General features: G+C 43.1%; 1 protein-coding gene across 2 annotated transcripts in view; it reads right to left on the bottom strand.

Annotated features, from left to right (window-relative positions):
• Window positions 1-4878: 4878 nt before the first annotated feature.
• Window positions 4879-24434, bottom strand: part of vwa1 (von Willebrand factor A domain containing 1) — a 48064-nt gene continuing 28508 nt past the window's right edge. The window contains exons 1-6 of one of the 2 annotated variants that reach the window (XM_055892482.1): window positions 18078-18510; window positions 13759-14316; window positions 12500-12832; window positions 12003-12278; window positions 11467-11748; window positions 4879-6811 (exon numbers count right to left, since the gene is read on the bottom strand). In XM_055892482.1, coding sequence (XP_055748457.1) covers window positions 6783-6811; window positions 11467-11748; window positions 12003-12278; window positions 12500-12832; window positions 13759-14316; window positions 18078-18162 — 1563 coding nt within the window. In that variant the 5' untranslated portion in view covers window positions 18163-18510 and the 3' untranslated portion in view covers window positions 4879-6782. Of the gene's footprint in view, window positions 6812-11466; window positions 11749-12002; window positions 12279-12499; window positions 12833-13758; window positions 14317-18077; window positions 18511-24434 lie in introns of those variants that run through there. The other variant, XM_055892483.1, reaches the window with a different exon arrangement.

Here is a 24434-nt window from a genome sequence, read left to right as displayed (position 1 = left end):
GGAGTGTCCAGATGGATCACAGGAAGGTGAGAGTGGTGGTGGACTGGCCCTAGCCTTCGTCCAGGGTGCAGCTGCAACGATTCCTGGGGTCTGCCAACTTCTATCGCCGCTTTATCCGGGGTTACAGCACCCTGGCTTCCCCCTTGTCAGCACTCCCCTCTCCCAAGGTTCTGTTCACGTGGTCCCCTGCTGCTGACCGGGCCTAAAACATCGCTTCACCACAGCTCCCATCCTGGTTCAACTTTCCCTTCAGTTCGTGGTAGAGGCCGATGCGTCTGATGTAGGAGTGGGGACAGTCCTGTCCCAGCATTGGACCTGAAGCTATATCCCTACGCCTTTTTCTCCCATCGCCTCAAAGCCACAGAGAAAAACTACGATGTGGGAAATCGTGACCTTCTTGCAGTCAAGATGGCGTTGGTAGAATAGAGGCACTGGCTGGAAGGGGCGGAACACCCGTTCATCGTATGGACCGACCACACAAATCTGGAGTATCTCCACACCGCCAAATGCCTCAACTCCAGGCAAGCTAGATGGGCCCTGCTGTTCACACGGTTCAACTTCTCCCTCTCATATTGGCAGGGGTCCAAGAATGTCAACCCGGATGCACTGTCTCACCGTTATAGCCCCACGGCTATTACCCTGGAGCCTGAGACCATCCTTCCCACCTCGTGCCTGGTGACGGCACTCAGCTGGGGTATAGGTTAACAGGTCCGGGAGGCACAGTGTTCCCAGCCGAAACCCCAGGGGGGTCCAGATAACCGGATGTTCGTGCCTGACGCGTTCCGCTCCGTGGTCCTGGACCCTGGCTTTTGTGCAACAAAGCTTTGGGTGGCCCACCATGGTCCCTGACGTCTCCACAAGACTCCTCGACAAGCTCCGGCTGGTCTCCTCCAACCTCTGCCTGTCCCTCACCATCCCTGGTCCCACATCTCCCTGGACTTTGTTATGAGTCTTCCTCCATCTGATGGCAAGACCGCCATCCTAACATGGTCTCTGACCGGGGCCCTCAGTTCTCGTCTCAGTTCTGGAAGGCGTTCTGCACCCTCATTGGGTCGACGGCCAGCCTGTCCTCCGGATTCAACCCACAGTCCAACGGCCAGTCGGAGCGAGCCAACCAGGATCTGGAGACTACTCTGCACTGCCTAGTCTCCATCAACCCCACCACCTGGAGCCAGCAGCTGGTGTGGGTCGAATACACCCGCAACACCCTTCCCTGCTCTGCCACGGGCCTATCTTCTTTTGAGTGTTCCCTGAGGTATCAGCCCCAGCTCTTCCCTGAGCAGGAAGATGAGGTCGGCATTCATTCTGCCCAGATGTTTGTCCGCCACTGTCGTCGTACCTACCTGGAGGAGAGCCCTGTCGGCCCTCCTCAAGACCACCTCCAGGTATGACAAGCGTATTGCCACTGGACCCCGGGTCCCCGGTATCGTCTCGGGCAGAAGATACGGCTGTCAACCTGGGATCTGCCCCTCTGGGTGGAATCCGGAAAACTCTCCCCCCGGTTTATCGATCCGTTTCCCATCTCCAAAATCATTAGCCCCTCTGCTGTTCATCTTCTGTTGCCCCGGACCCTTCGTGTACATCCTACCTTTCATGTGTCCAGAGTTAAACCCATGTCTCACAGCCCTTTGTCTCCTGTTTCCAGGCCCACCCCTCTCTCCCTTCTCATCTACGGCCAACCTGCTTACACGGTGAGGCGTCTCCTGAGGGTTCGACCTCGGGGAAGGGGGTTCCAGTACCTGGTTGACTGGGAGGGTTGTGGCCCAGAGGAGAGGTGTTGGGTCCCCGCCAGAGACATCCTGGACCCAGGCCTCGTCGCGGCTTTCCAATGGCAACACCCCGGTCAACCAGATATGCGCCCAGGTAGGACGTCGGAGGGGGGTGTACTCTCACACCCTGATCTGTTTCAGCTGTCTTTGTGATTGTCTCCACCCCCCTCCAGGTGTCGCCCATCTTCCCCATGATCCCCTGTCTGTTTATACCTGTATTCTCTGTTTGTCTGTTGCCAGTCGTTTTGTTCATTCATACCTCCCAGTGTTTTCCCCCTTGCTCCTGTCCCGTCTATAGTGCCTGTTTTGACCTTCTGCCTGCCCTGACCCTGTCTACCGTCCTGTACCTTTGCTCCGCTACTCTGGATTACCGACCTCTGCCTGACCTGACTCTGAGCCTGCCTGCCGTCCTTACCTTTGACTGCTCGTGTTTGATTTAATAAACTTTTGTTACTTCAACATTGTCTGCACCTGGCGCTTACCTTCAATTGTGTTACAAGGACTAAAATGAAAGCCTTACAGACTGAGACAGAAGCCTTTCAGACAAAAATGCAGAAAAATATGGAGGAGGTGTGGGATGGTGTGACCATGAAACAGCAGGAGACCGAGGGAGAAAAATATATTTATTCTGTATAGGTCAGTGCTATCCGGGTTCCTTCGGACGTCCCTACTCTAAACCCTAACCCTTACCTAACCCTAACCTTAACCATTTTAAATGTCAACTTCAATGGGGTAGGGAGGTCCCAAGCCTCCCAGATAGAACTGACCATTCTGATATTTCCTGTATCTGTAATGGGGAAGAGGACTGTGGAATGGCCACTGGGAGATCTTCTATGATGTTGCCTTTCTGTCTGTCTCCACACAGAGTGGCGAGGTGAATCAGCCATCTGCCTCCTCCATTCAGAATCCCGATTTCCCAACTCTTCCCATCTTCCTTCAGAGCAGGGCTGACTCGCAGGAGGACGTGTGGGAGTGAACACGTTTCAGAAAAAGAGAGGGATGGACATGAGATAATCTGGGAGGAGCTGAAAACTTTGAGAGCCATACAGGAGGAGGTAAGGCCAGATCATCATCCTCTGTTTTGTAGATGGGGGTCATTTCATTGTAATAATGATGTACTTTCGAACCAGCTTTGGCCTCTGGGTAAGGTTAGAGTCGGGTTAAATTCCGTCTGTATTTTCGTCTATCTGTCCACCCCTCTGTCTGGCTCCACACAGAGTGGTGAAGCAGCAGTCAGCCTCCTCCATCATGCATCCCAACTCTGCCCATCCTTTCTCAGGGCAGAGCTGGTATTTTCAAAAGCCAGCCAGACATGCATGCCCCCCCCCCCCCCCCCCTTGCCATACCCAGCTGCACCTCACCCTGGACAGACCAGGGAGCGTGCCCCAGCATCTCTTCCCCCCAAGCCCTCAGTGCCATCCTCCAGTACCACACGCCAAGCCCCTCCTGCTGTCCTCGCCAATGGCTGCTCCTGCTCTGGACCTCCCGGGGTTGTAACCTCTGAGAAGGACTCAGTGGGTGAGACTGAATCTATGGACTCCCTCTGAGAAATATCCTCCAGAATGAGGAGACTGCTGCACAAGAGACAACCTCTCAGGAGTAACAGTGAAACTGAGGAAGAGAGGAGGAAGGGAAAGGAGTCCCTAAAGGAGAGTGAGAAAAAAAGAGAAAGAAACCTCTGAGTGATAATGAGGGTGATGAAGAGGAGAGACTGGTGTTAAACAACAAAGACAATTCATAGAACAGGAGTTAAAGAACAAACAGCAGATCCTCAAGAAATTGCAGCAGAAGGCAAAAGCAGGGAAGAAAAGGCAAAAAGACAGAACAGGTGATAATGGGAAAGGAGGAGAAAAGGTGTTGGGAGAAACAGAGAATGAGGGATAAAGAGAGGGAGAAAATATAAGAGAAGGATAGTGTGGGAACAGGAGGAGGAAAAGAAGCAAGTGCAGTAGGAGGCAAAAAAGAGAGCTGAGGAGAAAAAAGCAATTAAAAGAGAAGAAAGAGGCAGAAGAAAATAAGGAAGCAACAATTAAAAGAAAAAAAGCAGGAGGCAAAAATGGCAAAGAGGGAGAAGAGAAAATTTGAATATTGTGAGGGCCATGAAATAAAACTCATCCTATGACAACCTCCATTTCCAACCAATCGCTTTTCCTCGCCAATCAGCAAAGGCGGGGCATACATCTGATTCACATTCATCCTAATTTCTGCAATCCCTTTTGTTATCAACCCTTCCTTAATGAATTCCTCCAATCAGCATCCCGATCCTCAATAAATAGTCAAAGGCATTCAGTCCCTGTGTCTTAACTGATGTACAACTCCCAATTTATTGAATATGAACCAACCTAGAACCTTGAACGCATCTAAAAATGTAGATCTAAAACGCATCAGTACAACTTCCACAGGGAGGCAGCAGAGACCAGCAGTAAAGAGAGCCAGATACTGTGAACAGATCTCCACACATTACAGTATGAACATGGTCAAAGGAATTTGGTAAAATCATTTATATTTCCTCTGCATACCTACAGTGGAGTGGGCATCATAAGTATTCATCCCCTTTAGATTTTTTTAATGTTGTTGTGTTACAAAGTAGGATTGAAATAGATGTAATGGTGATCTACACAAGATACTCTATAATGTCAAAGTGAAAATTAAATTTTACAAATGTTTACAAATGAAATAACTAAAATCTAGTTGTTGCATAAGTATTCACTCCCTTTGTTTAGGCAAGCGTAAATTAGTTCAGGAGTACATTTAGGCTTAACAAGTCACATAATAAGTTGTATGGACTCAATAATAGTGTTTAACATTATTTTTGAATAATGTACCCCACACATACGAAAAATACCTCAGTTGAGCAGTGAATTTCAAACACCGATCCAACACAAAGACCAGAGAGGTTTTCCAACGCCTCACAAAGAAGGGCACCTATTGGTAGATGGGTAAAACAAAAGCAGATATTGAATATCCCTTTGAGCATGGTGAAGTTATTAATTACACTTTGGATGCTGTATTAATACACCCAGTCACTACAAAGATATCATAGCTGCTGGAAGTAAGGGTGCTGCATCACCCCCTGATAAATAAATACATTTGAAAAAAATCACACAAATGATTAACTAGGCCTTTATTGATCCTGTATGAGCAAACAAAAATACTCCTCGGCACCCCCCCGTCCCTCAACCCGCACCCCTAACCCAAAACATCTTCCCGCGGGCATGCATGCGTCCTTCCTAACTCAGTTGCCGGAGAGGAAGGAAGCTGCTCAGGGATTTCACCATGAGGCCAAAGGTGACTTTGAAACAGTTACAGAGTTTAATGGCTGTGATTACAGAAAACTTAGGATGGATCAACAACATTGTAGTTACACCACAATACTAACCTAAATGATGGAGTGAAAAGAAAGAAGCCTGTACAGAATAAAAAATATTCCAAAACATGCATCCTGTTTGCAATAAGGCACTCAAGTAAAACTATTCTTTTTTTTTAATTTGCCAAAGAAATTAACTTTATGTCCTGAAAACAAAACGTGTTTGGGACAAATCCAACACATCACTGAATACCAATCTTCATATTTTCAAGCATGGTGTCATCAGCAAGGACTAGGGAGTTTTTTAGGATAAAAAGCTCCGGAATAGAGCTACGCACAGGAAAAATCCTAATGGAAAACCTGGTTCAGTCTGCTTTCCAACAGACACTGGGAGACAAATTCAACTTTCACAGGACAAAAACCTAAAACACAAGGCCAAAATATACACTGGAGTTGCTTACCAAGATTACATTGAATGTTACTGTGTGGTCTTGCTCCAGTTTTGACTTAAATCGGCTTGAAAATCTATGGCAAGACTTGCAAATTGAAGAATAATGTGCAAATATTGTACAATCCAGGTATGCAAAGTTCTTAGAGATTTACCCAGAAAGACTCACAGTTGTAATTGCTGCCAAAGGTGCTTCTAACATGTACTGACTCAGGGGGTTGAATATTTATCTAATCAAGATATATTACTCTATTTCTTACAAATGTTAGAATTTTTCTTCCACTATGACATAACAGATTATTTTATGTAGATTGTTGACAAAAAAAAGACAATTAAATCCATTTTAATCCCACTTTGTAACACAACAAAATGTGGAAAAAGTCAAGGGGTATGAATACTTATGATACCCCCTGGTTCAATGGCCAACCTGTATGACTGAATACAGCATCATCCAATGTAACAGTTTGCCAATACCTCCATGTATAAGTGTTGGTGATGATGAGTCAAAGCAATCCTGGAAAATATCAGTGTGACCATTCTTTATCAAAAACACATCTGCAACATCTCACTAGTAGTTTTATCAGTGTAGCCACATAGAGAATCTGTTTGGGATTTGTAATTAGTTCAAAATAGTTCCTCTCTGTTATTAAGGGTTCTGTGTTCACTTGCCCTTCAATTAAAGTCTAAGCTGAGTTTGCGCACACATGTATTCAATGTTACAAAATATTAGGGGTGGGTGCCTTGGGAAACATTGAAAGTATATTGCATAGTTGCTCTCTGTGCGCTCGAAAAATGTGTTACTGTACGTTAATCTTTTTGATTAAAACTACAACTTGTATGATACCGCAAACCAGAATTAGCTTGATCTAGACTGCTATGCTTGGCCAACCTCTATCTTAAGATCATATCAAAAACAAACAGTCAAACAAACAAATGTTTGAGGTGTGATTACAGGTTTTAGGCAATATGTGAAAATCAAGATGTCTGCATTGCAGAAGATTGCAACCCACAGTTCAGTTAGGGTGCTGACTAATAGAGCAACAGTTTTATAGTACAGTAAGCCTATATGTATTGTATCAGTATCTATTAAACACAAGTGCTTTGTAAGCCAAAGGCCTCGTGTATTGTGGATGATGTCCAGAGAGGATAGAATGAACTGAGAGAGGGATGCAAGTTCAGATGTATTGTTCTTCTATCTGTTCTTCTCCTTCCTCCCTCCATCCTTGCCATAGTACAGTGCCTGTTAAACTCAGCAATGTTATGATCTGTGGCCCCAAGCCGATGCATCTGAAAGGCAGAAGGAAACAGACGCACATTAAAACCTTACACCAGACCTTCCCAGTAGCAAGCCAAGAGGCATACCATGTCAAACTGTAATGAACACTGTTAGTTAGTTGCCATAGAAACCCCAGTAGCCATAACCACAACTACTTTTTGGTGTGGTTACTTTGGGGTCAGACAGAATCTAGTGGCAGAGTGCTAATTACGGAGGGCCCAATTGGGGTCTTAGACCCCCAGAATGAGACATGAACTAGATGCAACAATGTCAAACTTGGAGGGGGGGTCTCTAAAAAATACGTATTTAACCATTCTCCTATTTGTTTCAAATGCAATTTGTACTGCTACAGTGGAAAATATTAAAATGAAAGCTTATTCCAAATTAAACACACACCCCTACCTCTGTGTCATGGTTTAAAAAAGAAATTCACATGTGGCTGCATTTGTTATCCCGGGACAGTCACGTATCTCAGCCCCTTTTCAGGGGTCCCAACTTTTCTTTCAACAAAAAAGGTCCTTTCTTCAGCAAGACGCCGAATGTAATTAGACTTTTTGGTGTTTTGTAACACGTCTCTTTTTGTATTTTTGTTTTGTTTAGGGGCAGATCAGCTTTAATATTGCAGATATATTGTAGCTTCCATCAATATAATTGTCTGCATCATTTCCAATCCCCCATATATTTTTGTAAATTTATATATACTGTGGCTTCGGAAAGTATTCAGACCCCTTGACTTTTTCCACATTTTGTTACGTTACAGCCTTATTCTAAAATGGATTACATCGTTTCCCCCCCCTCATCAATCAACACACAATCTCGCCTTAATTACAAAGCAAAAACAGGCTTTTAGAAATGTTTGCAATTTTATAAATAATACAAAAACAGAAATATCACATTTACATAAGTATTCAGACCCTTTACTCAGTACTTTGTTGAAGCACCTTTGGCAGCGACTACAGCCTCCAGTCTTCTTCGGTATCACGCCACAAGCTTGGCACACCTGTATTTGGGGAGTTTCTCTCATTTTCTCTGCAGATCCTCTCAAGCTCTGTAAGGTTGGATGGGGAGTGTTGATGCACAGCTATTTTCAGGTTTCTCCAGAGATGTTCGATCGGGTTCAAGTTCGGGCTCTGGCTGGGCCACTCAAGGACATTCAGAGACTTGTCGCGAAGCCACTCCTGCGTTGTCTTGGCTGTGTGCTTAGGGTCGTTGTCCTGTTGGAAGGTGAACCTTCGCCCCAGTCTGAGGTCCTGAGTGCTCTGGAGCAGGTTTTCATGAAGGATCTCTCTGTACTTTGCTCCGTTTATCTTTGCCTCGATCCTGACTAGTCTCCCAGTCCATGCCGCTGAAAAACATCCCTACAGCATGATGATGATGCTGCCACCACCATGCTTCACGTTGGGGTGGTGCCAGGTCTCCTCCAGACGTGACGCTTGGCATTAAAGCCAAAGAGTTCAATCTTGATTTCATCGGACCAGAGAATCTTCTTTCTCATGGCCTGAGAGTCCTTTAGTTGCCTTTTGGCAAACTCCAAGTGGGCTGTCATGTGCCTTTTACTGAGGAGTGGCTTCCGTCTGGCCACTACCATAAAGGCCTGATTGGTGGAGTGCTGCAGAGATGGTTGTCCTTCTGGAAGGTTCTCCCATCTGCACAGAGGAACTCTAGAGCTCTCTCAGAATGACCATCGGGTCCTTGGTCACCTCCCTGACGAAAGCCCTTCTCCCCCGAATTCTCAGTTTGGCCTGGCAGCCAGCTCTAGGAAGAGTCTTGGTGGTTCCAAACTTCTTCCATTCTGTGCCTTGACACAATCCTGTCTCGGAGCTCTACGGACAATTCCTTTGATCTCATGGCTTGGTTTTTGCTGTGACATGCACTGTCAACTGTGGGACCTTTTAATAGACAGTTGTGTGCCTTTATAAATCATGTCCAATCAATTGAATTTACCACAGGAGGTCTCCAATCAAGTTGTAGAAACATCAAGGATGATCAATGGAAACAGGATGCACCTGAGCTCAACTTCGAATCTCATAGCAATGGGTTTGAATACTTACATAAATAATGTTTTTATTTAATCAATTTCAGAATAAGGCTGTAACGTAACAACATTTGGAAAAAGTAAAGGGATCTGAATACTTTCCGAAGGCACTGTATATATACAGTACCAGTCAAAAGTTTGGACACACCTACTCATTCAAGGGTTTTTATTTATTTTTACTATTTTCTACAGTGTAGAATAATAGTGAAGAAATCAAAACTATAAAATAACACATGGAATCATGTAGTAACCCAAAAAGTGTTAAACAAATCAAAATATATTTGATATTTCAGATTCTTCAAAGAAGCCACCCTTTGCCTTGATGACAGCTTTGCACATTATTGACATTCTCTCAACCAGCTTCACCTGGAATACTTTTCCAACTATCTTGAAGGAGTTCCCACATATGCTAAGCACTTGTCGGCTGCTTTTCTTTCACTCTGCGGTCCAACTCATCCCAAACCATCTCAATTGGGTTGAGGTTGGGTGATTGTGGAGGCCAGGTCATCTGATGCAGCACTTCATCACTCTCCTTCTTGGTCAAATAGCCCTTACACAGCCTGGAGGTGTGTTGGGTCATTGTCCTGATGAAAAACAAATGATAGTCCCACTAAGTGCAAACCAGGTGGGATGGCGTGCTGCTTCAGAATGCTGTGGTAGCCATGCTGGTTAAGTGTGCCTTGAATTGTAAATAAATCACTGACAGTGTCACCAACAAAGCACCCCCACACCATCACCTCCTCCATGCTTCACTGTTGGAACTACACATGTGGAGATCATCCGTTCACCTACTCTGCGCTCGCAAAGACACGGCGGTTGGAACCAAAACATCTCACATATCTTCTTCTCATTAGTGTCCTTTAGTAGTGGTTTCTTTGCAACAATTTGACCATGAAGGCCTGATTCACAAAGTCTCCTCTGAACAGTTGATGTTGAGATGTGTCTGTTACTTGAAAAATAAAGAAAAGTTCTGATCGCTTCTATTCTCATAGTTTCTACAGATTGTAAATTAACAAAACATTTTTGCTAAAAGTATTATTACATTATTGATCGATTGACTATGACTTTTCAAATCACCCAGTAGTGCTATCTGCAGAGTTAGCCCAGGTAAATGTTGCAATTCTTCGGCCATTCCTGGACCTGCGATCAAAAACAAGCTACATATGGACAGTATTGATTGTCTCTTCGCATAAAAATCTGCAGAGCTGGGATGGTTGTATCCCCATATATAACATTCTATTGGTTGCAAGAATTTTGTATAATTTAAATAGAAAAAGTCATTTGGCGTATCAGTTCATAAAATGTGCCATGGAATCGGTACATCGAAAATCACTTCAACTATTTTACAATCTATATGACACAGCTGTCAATTATTTGGTCCTTAAATAAAAGTGGTATACTTTTTTATTTATCACAATTTTCTTTAACCAATGTTGGTCTTTAACGCAGGGCAATTAGTTGATTGTAATTTTGTGTAGAGCAGACAATTCCATATATTTTTGTTAGCTGCATGTGTGACATAACTCCACCAGTCATATTTATGATATCATTTACAAAGATTATACCTCTTTTTTTTTTTTCTGTTTTTAATGTTGTTTTTTTATCAATGAGTTAGTATATTTGCGTTTAATCACAATAGTTGTTGTATTATTTGTTCTGTCTTTTCTGGTGGATTAAACTGAAATTGCAACCAACTTTCTAACAGATGTCTCTTTCCATTCATCAAATGGCGGAGTGCACAGTGCACTGTTTGGTTGCTGAATTTATTTTAGAGGACTGGACGAACATATGCCTGTACCGTACTTTTTGAATTAATTTGTTTGACAATAAGATGAAAACATCATGACTGGTAAAGTTCATGCCAAATTAAAAGGTCATCAAAATGTATTTTGACAGTTAAATTACATGTCTTTACTATTAGGCTCATACATTTCTTTATAGAAACATCCTGTCTAGCAGGAACTATTTTGGAGTTGTTAAAACAATTCTCAGGAGTCCTGGCGACATGCTACCAGTGAATCAATGTTGTAATATGGGCAATAAAAAGACTACCTCTACCTCTATATATTTTGGTTAGGTCAGGGTGTGACTAGGGTGGGTACTCTAGTTTTTGTATGTCTAGGGTTCTGTATGTCTAGGGGTTTTTGTATGGCTATGTTGGCCTGATATGGTTCCCAATCACGACATCTGTTTATCGTTGTCTCTGATTGGGGATCTTATTTAGGTAGCCATTTTCCTCATTTGTGTTGTGGGATCTTGTCTCTGTATAGTTGCCTTAGTGCACATCAGTAGCGTTTCGCTTGTTGTTTTGTTAGGTGAGTTTCAGTTTATAAATATTATGTGGAACTCTACTCACGCTGTGCCTTGGTCTCATCATTATGACAACCTTTTCAGATTCAAAATGTAATTCAAATCTCATCCTTATCCAAACAAAGAGTTTTTTTTTTTTTTTTTTACCTTGGCTTGGATGCATTCAAAAGCACCAATTCTAGGATCCAATTGAACATGCCTTTAAAATATCCACGTTTGCTCCAATTGACCAACTCAACACAACTGAAATTAACTGACTCCAACCAACAGTGCTGAAGGGTTCATATCCTCATTCAAAATGGCGGCAGCCCATTCTCTCACCTGAATAAAACTGGGCCGTGCAGCAGAGGCCCTTCCCGCGTGTCGTCCGGTATACAGGCGACACACACACTCTGGTGGCGGGGGGCAGGTGTGTCAGACGTGTGGACAGTAAGTTGGGGGGCAGGTAGAAGGAGGAGCGCTGGGCTGTGGTAGAGCCGTGGCCGTCCTGTCCCTCCCAGGTGAGCCAGTAGCCCCTGAGGCCGTCCATGCTGGCTTTCCAGTCCACCTGCACAGAGTCACTGCCCACTGTGGTCAGCCGCAGGTCTGCAAGATCCGGCCTCACTGAGAAGGGAGGGAGGGGATTCATTTTCCAAAGTACACTTTAGCAATATTTACATTGTTACGTCATGCCAATAAAGCAATTGAAATTAAATTGAGAGAAAAAGGCCTACGTGCTGCATCTATACAGTGGTATGTGAAGGGTAATAGTACATTTAGCATTTTCCCATTTTATTGCTTCAGTTTAAAAACTTTGAGGCTAATCCCATACCGCATCTGTGCCTAAGAACATATCCATAATGCTATATGCTCCTTACCCTCCTCAGTGCACACTTTTACAGACATGGCCCTCTCCTGGCCATAGGAGTGACGGGCGCTCACGGTGACCAGGTACTGGGTGTCTGGCTGGAGGTTGGTCAGCATGGTGGAGTTCTGCCCCCGGCCCACAGTAGTCATGTGAAGCTTCCCCCCCGGGAGCGCTGAGTACTCCACCTGGAAGCTCTGGACAGACTCTGGCTGCAGAGGACCCCAGCTCACCCTCACACTGTTGGCCTCTGAATCAGACACCGTCACCACGGCTGGGCTCAACACCTCTGAGGAGACGATAAGTTATATGTAATAATATAATATTAAAATATATATAATCTGGTGATTTACCAGGTGCTTTTGTCGAAAGTGACGAAAGAATATTCGGTATACAGTGTGCCCATGCTAGACACCCCAAAGACACCACATTCCAACCAACTGAGCCAACATTGTTACAATTAACAATGTAAATGTTGTAAATGTCAAATGTAAACATGCCACCTCTTACCTGGCTTAGTGGTGAAGGTGACGGAGAGGGGGTTGAGCACCTGCAGGTTGGACTCAGGAGTCAGTGTGGCTGTGTAGGTGGTGTCTGGCTTTAGTCCCGTCAGCCTGGCCGTGCTAGAGTCCCCTGGCCGGGTGAGTCTCTGGTACTGGCCACCGCTGGTACTGGGGCTGGTACCAGGCCCCCCTGCTCCTCCTCCAACCATTCCCCCACTGGGAGCCGGTCCAAACCGGATGTCATAATAGCCGGTCAAACCGGCCAAAACCGGTCGCCACTGCAGCACAGCGCTGTCTGTGGACACATCTCGCACCTGGAGCCGTTCAGCCCAGAGGATCTCTGTTAGAGGAGAGACAGAACGAGACCGAAGGACTGAAACACTGGTGAAATATAAAACTCCACTTTAAATTGAAGGACATGCTCATTGCAATGGCTGAAATTGAATGAATGGAACGGTATATTGGGACGATGGAGGTATACCGTTCCATTCATTCCATTCCAGCTATTACTTGAGCCATCCTCCCTTCACCAGCCTCCTCTTGCCTAAACACCTTTACGACCATATTATCACAGTGTGCGGATTCCTTTCTCTCACTGGTGAGCATTCATCCTTGGATAACCAGAACAAGATGGCAAAAAAGAGAGGGAGGAAAAGGATGAAAGAGAGAAGCTCAGACAGACACACAGACTGTGGGTTCCCCAATGCATTCACATTGCATGCCATAAAACCCCTCGAAATAGACAACCCAGTTCTGAAGATACTTCTGTAACAAATAGCAAACCCAAGAAAGGTTTCAGTGTCAGAGGATAGGAACTTCAGGCACTCGCTAGAGGGACCATGGATTTCTCCTTCTGTGTCGTAAAGAACCTGTATTTACACTATGCGTCTGCCCATCACTACAGTATGCATCCTGTCTTAGAGCTACATATGTTTACTGGAAGTGATTGTGTCCAAATGACTGCTACTCTATCTGACCAGAGAAATACCCTCTATATATCTCTGGCACCATAGAGGGGCACGGTAGGATAATTTCTTTATTAATAGCCCCCCCTCTCTCATTACAGTCTAACATACACTGTCACTGCATTCCCTCTATGTCTCACAGTCTCTAGGAGTGGGTATGTGATAAAGGAGTAGAATGGAGACATGCATTTGTACAGCAGCAAAGTCTAGAGTAGAGCTCAAAAGAACGTGTCAGGTCCATGTCAATTGCTGTCAATTGAGGAATCAAATTGGACACACACAGAATGCCACACACACTCACCAATAATGGCTTCCCTCAGGTCCTCGGTGATGATACTCATATCGTCGATGTCCACAAAGTACAGGTGTGACTCCACAGGTGGGGTGACCACCTGCCGCAGCACCTGGTAGTTCCCGTGGCCCGTGGAGATCACCAGAACGGCCACGCCCTCCTCTCTCAGCTCCTCCATTGGTCCAATCACATCACCCGGCTTCACCCCGTCCGTCAGCCACACTAGAACCCTGGGTAGCTCTGTCCTGGCCCCCCCGGCCCCTCCAGGCTTCAGCACCCAGTCCTTGGCCATCCTGAGGGCCTCCTCTGTATTGGTGTCGCCCCTCAGAGCCTTGGTGTTCCCCAGTGCCTCCTGGAGGCCAGATTGGGTATTGTGGGCGTCAAAGCCAAACTCGAGGCGGGGTTGGGTGCCCACCTGCAGTAGCCCCACCCTCACCTGGTCCTCGCCCAATGAGAAGGGGAGGAGGAGCTCGGACAGGAAGCCCAGCATGCGGGAGTACTCATAGGATGAGACGCTGCCCGAGGAGTCCAATAGGAAGAGGATGTCACCCTCACAGCAGTTCAACACTGAGAGGAGAGAAAAGGAAAGGAGAGCGTTACAGGTGGTGGACAAACATCCACTAGATTTTTACAGAGATAGGGTATATAGAATATAGATTCATATCTATAGGCTATAGAATATAATGCTAATATTATATGAAAATTAATAAGTCACAGCATACTGTTGAGAATTAAATACTCCCAGAGTTAAGCAATATTTACACCACTGTGGGTCTTCACGATGGGGAACTTTCTATAAGCATAGTGCTTATAATAGATGTGTGAGATACACTACAATTAGTGTATGTGGGAAACAGGGAAACAATGTGGTATAGTTATTCGTTTACCCACAAACTTACCGTAGAGAAGCAAACTAATTATTAATGATAGCCAGCCAAACATTTACTGGGATAAGTACAATCCCAGAACTCACTGAGACTGTGTGGAGCATCTGTGGGAAAACCCACTGCTATTTTCAACTTTCTCTCTCTGATTCCTTCTCCCTCCCTTAACTTTTTCCAGTGGTCTTCCTTCTGTTCAGTATGTGTGTGCACACACACACACACACACACACACACACACACACACACACACACACACACACACACACACAAAGAATCTCCCCCTCACCATCCACCTCCTTGGAACAACACTGTCCCACAGTCATTAAAACCTTCATAGAAAATGCCATAAGTCTGAAAGCGGGAGAAACTGAAACAAAATGAAGAGAGAAAAAATGTGTGGAGAGGTGTGAACTGTCCGAAGAAAGGAAATGAGTGGAAAACAAGTAATTAAAGCGATAAGACCAGATCAAAACAAACAGGCCAACCTAAAATAATGGATGAAAAAGTGAGATAGATCAGAGGAGGGGTGGCCAGATGAGGGATGGATGAAAATACTGTCATAACATTTAGACTAGGCAACATTTTACAAATGTTCCATATTTCATAACAGTAGCACGGAGCAGTGCTTCTCATTAAAGTGAGAGAGTGAGTAAGAAGGGGTGAGGGGGAGAACTGTAGGAACTCCTTATATTGGTGGTATAAGGAGGAGGGTAGGTTGGAGGTGGGAATAGAGAGAGAGAAATGTTAAGGGGGAGGTGTGTATTGGCAGTTCCATTTGTGAGAAGAAGAGGAATGTGCGGTAGTAGACGTATACCCATATACAGAGAGAGAGAGCGAGAGAGAGAGAGCGAGAGAGATGTGCCATGTTAATTTTCCAGCTTCAATTTGACACTCGATGTGTGGTCGCTGTACTGATAAGAGTGTAGTGTTGAAAGACGAGTGTACACTCAAGCACGCACGCACATCTGGACTTTGTACTCCAGCTCCCTAAGAGGGAGGGGCTGCAGTTACACTGCACATATGGCCTCTAATGTTAAGCCCCAGTAAACTGTAGTTCTGTCTGTGTCTCTCTGGTCTCTATGTTTACTGTAAACCAACTGTTTGGGTCTGAACCTGTTTGGGTCTGGACCATCCTCCTCAGTGAATTTCATAAAAATAAAAATGATAAAACATTGAAAAAGTTATCCTTTTTAGATAAAACTATACTAAATATATTCACATTACCAAATAATTGATTAAAACACAGTAGCCTCAACAGCACTCTGTAGGGCAGCACCATGGTGTAGCCGGAGAACAGCTAGCTTCCATTCTCCTCTCGGTACATTAACTTCAATATAAAACCTTGAAGGCTCTTGGTTCTCACCCCCTTCCATAAACTTACACAGTAATTATGACACCGGAGGACATCCTCCAACCTATCAGAGCTCTTACAGCATGAACTGACATGTTGTCCACCCAATCAAAGGATCAGAGAATTAATCTAGTACTGAAAGCATAAGCTACAGCTAGCTAGCACTGTAGTGCATAAAATATGGTGAGTAGTTGACTCAAAGAGAGAGAAAGATAATAGTTTAACAGTTTAACAAATTAATTTCTTCAAAAATTAAGGAGAAGCGAGAGAGAGAAACCAATTTTTTTTCATTTTCAGTTTAACTTACTTAGCTAGCAAATGCAGCTGGCTAGTTTAGTTACTCAAACACCTCAAACAGTGGGATGCTATGTTAGCTAGCTGGCTATGACTATCCAACACAACACTGAAAGTCTTCCAAGTCAAGGTAAGCTTTTCGTTTTATTAATGTATTGTCACCGGGGCCTGCCGGTCTAACTGCTTACTAACTATACACTGTAGCATTACTGCATGATTGTAGCGGGTTTACTAACACATTAGTTATATTAGCTATGTTGACTAGGACGTTACTTTAGCTAATATGGAGACAATGATGTAGGCTGTGTGTTGCGGTTATGACATGGTTTGGCTTGGAAAGTTTTTTTTTCACCTGGTCACATACAGCTGATGTATTGTTCATTTAAGTCCACAAACAAAGGGAGGAGGAGAGTGCATAGAGGCTAGAATGAATACAATGTGGCTACTATGAAAGTGATCAGGGGTGTATTCATTCTGCCGATTCTGTTGAAAAACTTTTCTTAAACGGATGCAAATGAAACGGAGATAAAAAAAATACCTGAATTTGTCTAAAAGAAACTCTCATTTGCAATTGTTGGACTAATGATTACGCCCTAGATAAACACTCTTGCCTGTATCTAGCTTAAGGCAGTATTGAATGTGTCACTGTCTGGCCATGCGTCACTGTCTGTTTTTCTCTCAACCTGTGTGCACCTACGTTGTAAACTTTTATTCATAGGCTAGGTTGTAGCAACCTCATGATGGATATAGGGAAAATTGGAGTATCATGTAGTAGCCTAAACCTATCGATGTTACATTGAACTGGGTTGAATGGAATATGAATGACAGTCTTCCAACATGCTGTCCTCCCTCATCATAAACGGCACTGACCGCCACGGATTTCTATGTTTGAGTGAGACGCATAGAAAGTAATTAAGCTATGTTAGTCAAAGCCTGTCTATTCTCTATAAATGGAAGTCTGTGTGAGAAGTCTGTACACTGTACACTTACACTGAGTCATAAAGACAGACCACTGACAGATGGAACTGACTCACCAGCAAGTTTAGTTTTCACCATTACAGTATATGTTATGAGCTCTAACTACCACATGCATGGTTGTAACAAGCATTAAATAATTACTAATGGTGTTATAATCAATCATTTGTTTTAATTTACATCGCATGGAATAATAAGCACATCAATTTCACATAGTGTTAAAGTCAGGAACAGATATCAACATACACTGAGTATACCAAACATTAGGAATGCCTTCCTTATATTTGCCTTTAGAACAGCCTCAATTCATCAGGACATGGACTCTACAAGGTTTCAAAAGCATTCTACAGGGATGATGACTCATGTTGACTTCAATGCTTCCCACAGTTGTGTCAAGTTAGCTGGATGTCCTTCGGGTGGTGGACCATTCTTGATACACACTGGAAACTGTTGAGCGTGAAAAACAAAACGGCACTTAAATATTTTGTCTTTCCCACTCACCATCTGAATGGCACACATGTCTCAAAGGCTTAAAAATCCTTGTTTAACCTGTCTCTTCCCCTTCATCTACACTGACTGAAGTGGATTTAACAAGTGACGTGAATGAGGGATCATAGCTTTCACCTGGATTCACCTGGTCAGTCTGTCATGGAAAGAGCAGGTGTTCTTAATGCTTTGTATACTCAGTGTAGAAATTATATGACAGATGATACAAGTATTGTGCCTTTAATATAATAACACCAGTTGGAGATACTCTGACTTCTCCTCCCTAGTCTCTCAGTCACCCCACCACTAGACCATCGGCCACCACCTGCAATGCTCACCTTCTTCAGTTGCTGAGTTTTGACCACATGATTTCCGCAGGAACATTCCAACCAGTATGCAAGTAAACAAAATCCGACTCTCCATCTCAAGTGTTTATTGTGATCAATTTCGATAGAAAGAATTATGATGATATCAATAGAGTTTCCTCCAAAAATGTGTTCATTTCCTGAACCGTCGCTTCAACTGAAATGGTAATGAGCCTTCCATTCAGGGTACTTAGGCTATAAATTGCGGCTTGAAACTTCATATCCCCAATTCTCACTTTCACCGAGACTTTCCCGTTTTGTTTCCGCTTTTCTGGAACATTACATTCTTGTAATATTTCCCACAGATCAAATGTTGTCTGTTAGTTGCTCGGGTAGCCTCCGTGAGTTAGTGCGCGCAAGGTAAAAAGCGCGAGCATTCTAGTCGATTCTTCGCTCTGACTCCCCCCCTCCCTTCCAGTGTTCACTCCCTTATTTCTTAACGGTCTTTCAAGACACTTCGAATAGCAATAGGCTCAAGAGCTCTGGCCAAACGTCATTGCTCTGGAAAGGTGCCCATTTTCTCATATCTTTATATTTTATGGCAAACTAGACAATCGTGCAAAAAGCGAAGAGATTCTTTAAAATGTAAAACAATATAAGGAAGAATTTTAACTTTCAGCTTTGAAATTAACTAATGGAGATGTATTATTATTTAGACAATTAAAACTAAGAAATGCAGTTAATTATGGAGCCTTATCTGAGGGCCACTGACTTTCAGCACTAAAATCCTTGGAATGAGAGTGCCTTTTCAAGATCATAGGTCCAGGTGCGGAATGGTTTTGCTGTATTTCGGGCAAATGCCAGATGGGCTGGTCCATTTTTAGACCCGTGGGCCTGTCTAACTTGTTTTTTTTTGTGCAAAATAATAATGATCTGGTGAATAATGGGGGCCTCAAGGAATAAAATGGGCCGGTGCGGGGGGCCTCAAGGAGAAAAATTTGCTGGTGTGGGGGCCTCAAAGGGAAAAGAAATGGTCCAGTGTATTAGAAATTCCAGGGATGTTTTCTGGTCCCAGTCCACCCTTGGATAGGCCTACATGTAGGCTATTGTCTATTTCATTTGTTGGCCTTCCACTGGGAACAGACATCATCAGTTCAACGTCTACTTTTTATGTACATTTCGCTGAGTTCTCAACTAACATGAATTCAACATGAAATCAACATTTCTACATGTCATTGGATTTTGGTTAAAAGTTGGGAAGAAAAAAATATGAAATTCTCTTACGTTGATGACTTTTTGCAAATCCAATCAATTTTCTTTGTCGATTTAACGTCATCACATCACATTGCATTTTGTTGTTGTTGAAGTGACGTAGAAACAACGTTGAATCAACCAGTTTTTGCCCAGTGGGCTATGTGCATGTTTAGTTAAATGTGAGACTATAAGAACATGTAAAGCATTTTTTTATGAATATAGAATTACAGTATGCTGACAAACTGTCAGGTGACTGGCAATCTGTTTACTGACAGAGGGACACAATTATGGGGTCAAGCTCTTGGACATCAGCATGAACTGCTCAAGTTGGCAAAATAGATTCCATGGTAAATATTATTTTTGATTGAATTGCATCAGCCTATAGTGCCTCAGGAGATTTGGAGAATGTGATATTGAGATGGTGTCTGTTTGAGAGTGAAAAACAGCATGCTTATGAGAGAAAGACCGAGAGAGAGAGAGGTGATGAGGAGTGGGGATAGGGTAGAAGACGAAAGTGGGAATTAAGAGAAGGGACAAAAGTCTGATATCTGGAGACCTTGGTGACACATCACATGACCTAAGCTTATTTCTACTGTTCCATTGTAACAGAACACCCCATCACACACCTAGTAACTAAACACTGAGTCTATACAAACCTGTGAAAGATAGGCGCTGTTCTATGAAAGATAAGTAGTTGACCATTTCCTAACAGAATAGTATGTTGTGTTTGACCTACAGTATTGAGTGGCTGTTTTGAATCGTGTTTCCCACACACTGAACTTGCCCTTACATGCAACCCCTTCTGCCCCCCTCAGTCTGGTCACTGACCCCACTGTATAGTATACTGTTTATGTCTGCAGATGGGAGTACTGCTCTTTCAACTGTCCAATAAGCAGTACATCAGTTAGAAATACCCACCTGGAATAACTTTGCAGTGGTATGTGTGTACCATATGTGTATGTGTGTGTGTGTGTGTGTGTGTGTGTGTGTGTGTGTGTGTGTGTGTGTGTGTGTATGTCCATGGCATGCAGGTTTTAACTGATGGATCAGGTAAGTGGCCCGGCTGTATGCAATTCACATAACATGTTGTTACCGGGGGACCAGAGGAAGGAAATGTTTTAAATCTCACACACGTTCATGTCAACACATTTCTATCCTCTCAATAAGCATAGGTTATGAAACCATAAGTGGTTGTCTTTGTTCACTTATTTGCACATTCCCTATAAAGAGTAGTAAGCTCCTCTGAGATTCATGTGTCTTTGTAGTACAGTTTCATTGAAAGTGATTGGGCAAAGCTGCAAAGAGTGGTTAGTTGACCATTTTTGGCAGTGGACAAGGCAATGGGAATAAGGGAGGAAGGGAAGTGAAAGAGTAAGGGAGGTGGAAGACGCAGACAGATGGATGACGAGTCCCATATGACAACCCTCACAGTGTGACAACATGGAAACACAGAGAAACAGCATTACATGAGAGGAGATATCTATTTTGTTGAATTCTGAACACTTGAAGTTTATACAACTGAGCACCATTTGTAATTGGGTTTATACAGCCTCTTGTCACTTTGGCACATAGTAGCGCTCCCGCTGTTATTTACCACTAAAACTTTGGCCCCAGTGCTTCTGGCATCACAATGGAAATCCCATTTCATTAGTAAAGACAGTTCTCTCCTTCACTACTTGCCAGTTATTCCCCCTTCTTTGGTGAGATTGAGAAATGTTAGGTTTATGTAGCATGCCATGTTCTGATAGATTTGACTTGGACACCAGCCATAAATAAAAGTATAAATAAGTCAGGAAGGGGAAGTCAGAGGGGTTTCCCATCACTGGGCCGTGTTGAAGTTCCTATTTGCCAAAAATGCACAGCGTCTTCCTGGCATGCTCTGGCTCTTCTGTTCCTGCATCACTAGATCTTCCTGCTCATTGTGTCTGGATCCTGCACATTGCTCATCATGCAAGCTTTTTTACCAGGTCTGTTTGTGAAATCCTGATAGGAAACTGTAAAATAAAAACTGTCTGTTCTCAGGGTGATGGTGAGATACTGGTCCAAAGAGTAACAGAGGACTTCCAAGCCAAGGGCAGATGCTATGCACACTGTTACTGTTTTATGGTCACTTCTTAATAAACCGCTCAGGACAAAATGACTAGCCAAACGCAGGATATCCATTACAAAAAAATTACATATAAAAAAGATACATATTTATTACATTTAGAGTTGACATATAAACACCACATTTCAACATGTGAGGAGAATAGCGTCTTCACCTCATATGTGAATTGCAAGTTCACATTTGAAAAACATTAACATGTGAAAATCCATTTGCTGTTGTACATGTAAGAAACCTCCACATGTGTAAATCTCACTTTCTCATGTAGAATTGCAAGTTCACATGTAAAAAACAATCACATTTGCAGTTTCACATGTAAGAAAACTCCACATGTGAAAATTGCAAGTTAACATGTGGGGGTGAAATAGTGTTATTCTCCTCATTTGAAAAGGTGGTGTTAACATGTTGCAGTAGCAATGTTTCCTCAAATTCTGTAATGCCATTCTGTAAAAAGGTTACTTAGCCTACCTGAGTAGAATAATTGAAGTGCATTAAAATTAGTGATTTCTTATTTCTGAGCCATCTACTCCATTATTATTGTAGTCCTTCATGGTGTTGCTTTTGATATATATAGTGGGGCAAAAAAGTATTTAGTCAGCCACCAATTGTGCAAGTTCTCCCACTTAAAAAGATGAGAGGCCTGTAATTTTCATCATAGGTACACTTCAACTATGACAGACAAAATTAGAAAAAAAATCCCGAAAATCACATTGTAGGATTTTTTATGAATTTATTTGCAAATTATGGTGGAAAATAAGTATTTGGTCACCTACAAACAAGCAAGATTTCTGGCTCTCACAGACCTGTAACTTCTTCTTTAAGAGGCTCCTCTGTCCTCCACTCGTTACCTGTATTAATGGCACCTGTTTGAACTTGTTATCAGTATAAAAGACACCTGTCCACAACCTCAAACAGTCACACTCCAAACTCCACTATGGCCATGACCAAAGAGCTGTCAAAGGACACCAGAAACAAAATTGTAGACCTGCACCAGGCTGGGAAGACTGAATAAGCAATAGGTAAGCAGCTTGGTTTGAAGAAATCAACTGTTGGAGCAATTATTAGGAAATGGAAGACATACAAGACCACTGATAATCTCCCTCGATCTGGGGCTCCACGCAAGATCTCACCCCGTGGGGTCAAAATTATCACAAGAACGGTGAGCAAAAATCCCAGAACCACACGGGGGGACCTAGTGAATGACCTGCAGAGAGCTGGGATCAAAGTAACAAAGCCTACCATCAGTAACACACTACGCCGCCAGGGACTCAAATGCTGCAGTGCCAGACGTGTCCCCCTGCTTAAGCCAGTACATGTCCAGGCCCGTCTGAAGTTTGCTAGAGAGCATTTGGATGATCCAGAAGATTGGGAGAATGTCATATGGTCAGATGAAACCAAAATATAACTTTTTGTTAAAAACTCAACTCGTCGTGTTTGGAGGACAAAGAATGCTGAGTTGCATCCAAAGAACACCATACCTACTGTGAAGCATGGGGGTGGAAACATCATGCTTTGGGGCTGTTTTTCTGCAAAGGGACCAGGGCGACTGATCCGTGTAAAGGACAGAATGAATGGGGCCATGTATCGTGAGATTTTGAGTGAAAACCTCCTTCCATCAGCAAGGGCATTGAAGATGAAACGTGGCTGGGTCTTTCAGCCTGACAAATGATCCCAAACACACCGCCCGGGCAACGAAGGAGTGGCTTCGTAAGAAGCATTTCAAGGTCCTGGAGTGGCCTAGCCAGTCTCCAGATCTCAACCCCATAGAAAATCTTTGGAGGGAGTTGAAAGTCCATGTTGCCCAGCAACAGCCCCAAAACATCACTGCTCTAGAGGAGATCTGCATGGAGGAATGGGCCAAAATACCAGCAACAGTGTGTGAAAACCTTGTGAAGACTTACAGAAAACGTTTGACCTCTGTCATTGCCAACAAAGGGTATATAACAAAGTATTGAGATAAACTTTTGTTATTGACCAAATACTTATTTTCCATCATAATTTGCAAATAAATTCATTAAAAATCCTACAATGTGATTTTCTGGATTTTTCCCCCTCATTTTGTCTGTCATAGTTGAAGTGTACCTATGATGAAAATTACAGGCATCTCTCATGTTTTTGAGTGGGAGAAGTTGCACAATTGGTGGCTGACTAAATACTTTTTTGCCCTACTGTATGTATACTTAGCGCTACCACTAGGGAGAGTCATTCGGAGTGTTACTGCTGCAGGGATGCGCCTCTCTTCTAACGCGTTGCTCCTTGACAATTGGAAGAAGCACAGAAAAAGAACAAAGAAGCTAGCTCTCCGTGTCTCTTTATTTTTTTTATCCTATTTTCTGGTTTGTAGGTTTGGCAACTTTTTTTAAAATCCAGAGATAACATGTTTAACTAAACTGTGTTGAGTTTTCTGGTCATTTTGATGTATTATTGAATTGTTTTGACCTATTGAAAAACGAGGGAGATTTTTCCATTCACATGCTCACTTTTGTATTTTTACAAACTAGGGCTCATATTGAGTGTATTTAAATGTGTACATGCATTTTAGAAGGTTACTTTTTATGAAATTTGTATCTAAATGGTCACATGCCAATTGTTAACGGCTAGCTAGCTTATTGATAGGTGATAGCGAGCCTTCCATTTCCTCCTAGCTAGCTATTTTTAGCTTCTGTAATTGTTAGCGGTCCATTTATTTTTGTTACATTTAATACACAGTCCTTAAAGGGATTTTAATGAATTTGAAAATGTGTGAATGTGTTTGCTTCAGGAAAGAATGTTGACAGATTCTTTTCCACAAAAAGATGATTTTGAATTAGAGCTGTCAGAGTTAATCAATTAACTCGAGCACATTTTTGTGCACAATTTTAAAAAATAATCTTGATTATTGCATTGTCTGAAAGCATTCAAAATGCACAAAAAAACATCAAAAATACATCATCTATACAGCTAAAAATGCAATGTCAAAACAAGTTGACATTGAGGTTAAAGAAAATGTGCTTTATCAATTTACCTGATTTTGCTAAGTGTTACTTTGGACA

The sequence above is a fragment of the Salvelinus fontinalis genome, chromosome 31 (genome assembly GCF_029448725.1).
Source record: "Salvelinus fontinalis isolate EN_2023a chromosome 31, ASM2944872v1, whole genome shotgun sequence".
Taxonomy (NCBI): Eukaryota; Metazoa; Chordata; class Actinopteri; order Salmoniformes; family Salmonidae; genus Salvelinus; species Salvelinus fontinalis.
This window is presented reverse-complemented; position numbering and strand designations above follow the sequence as displayed.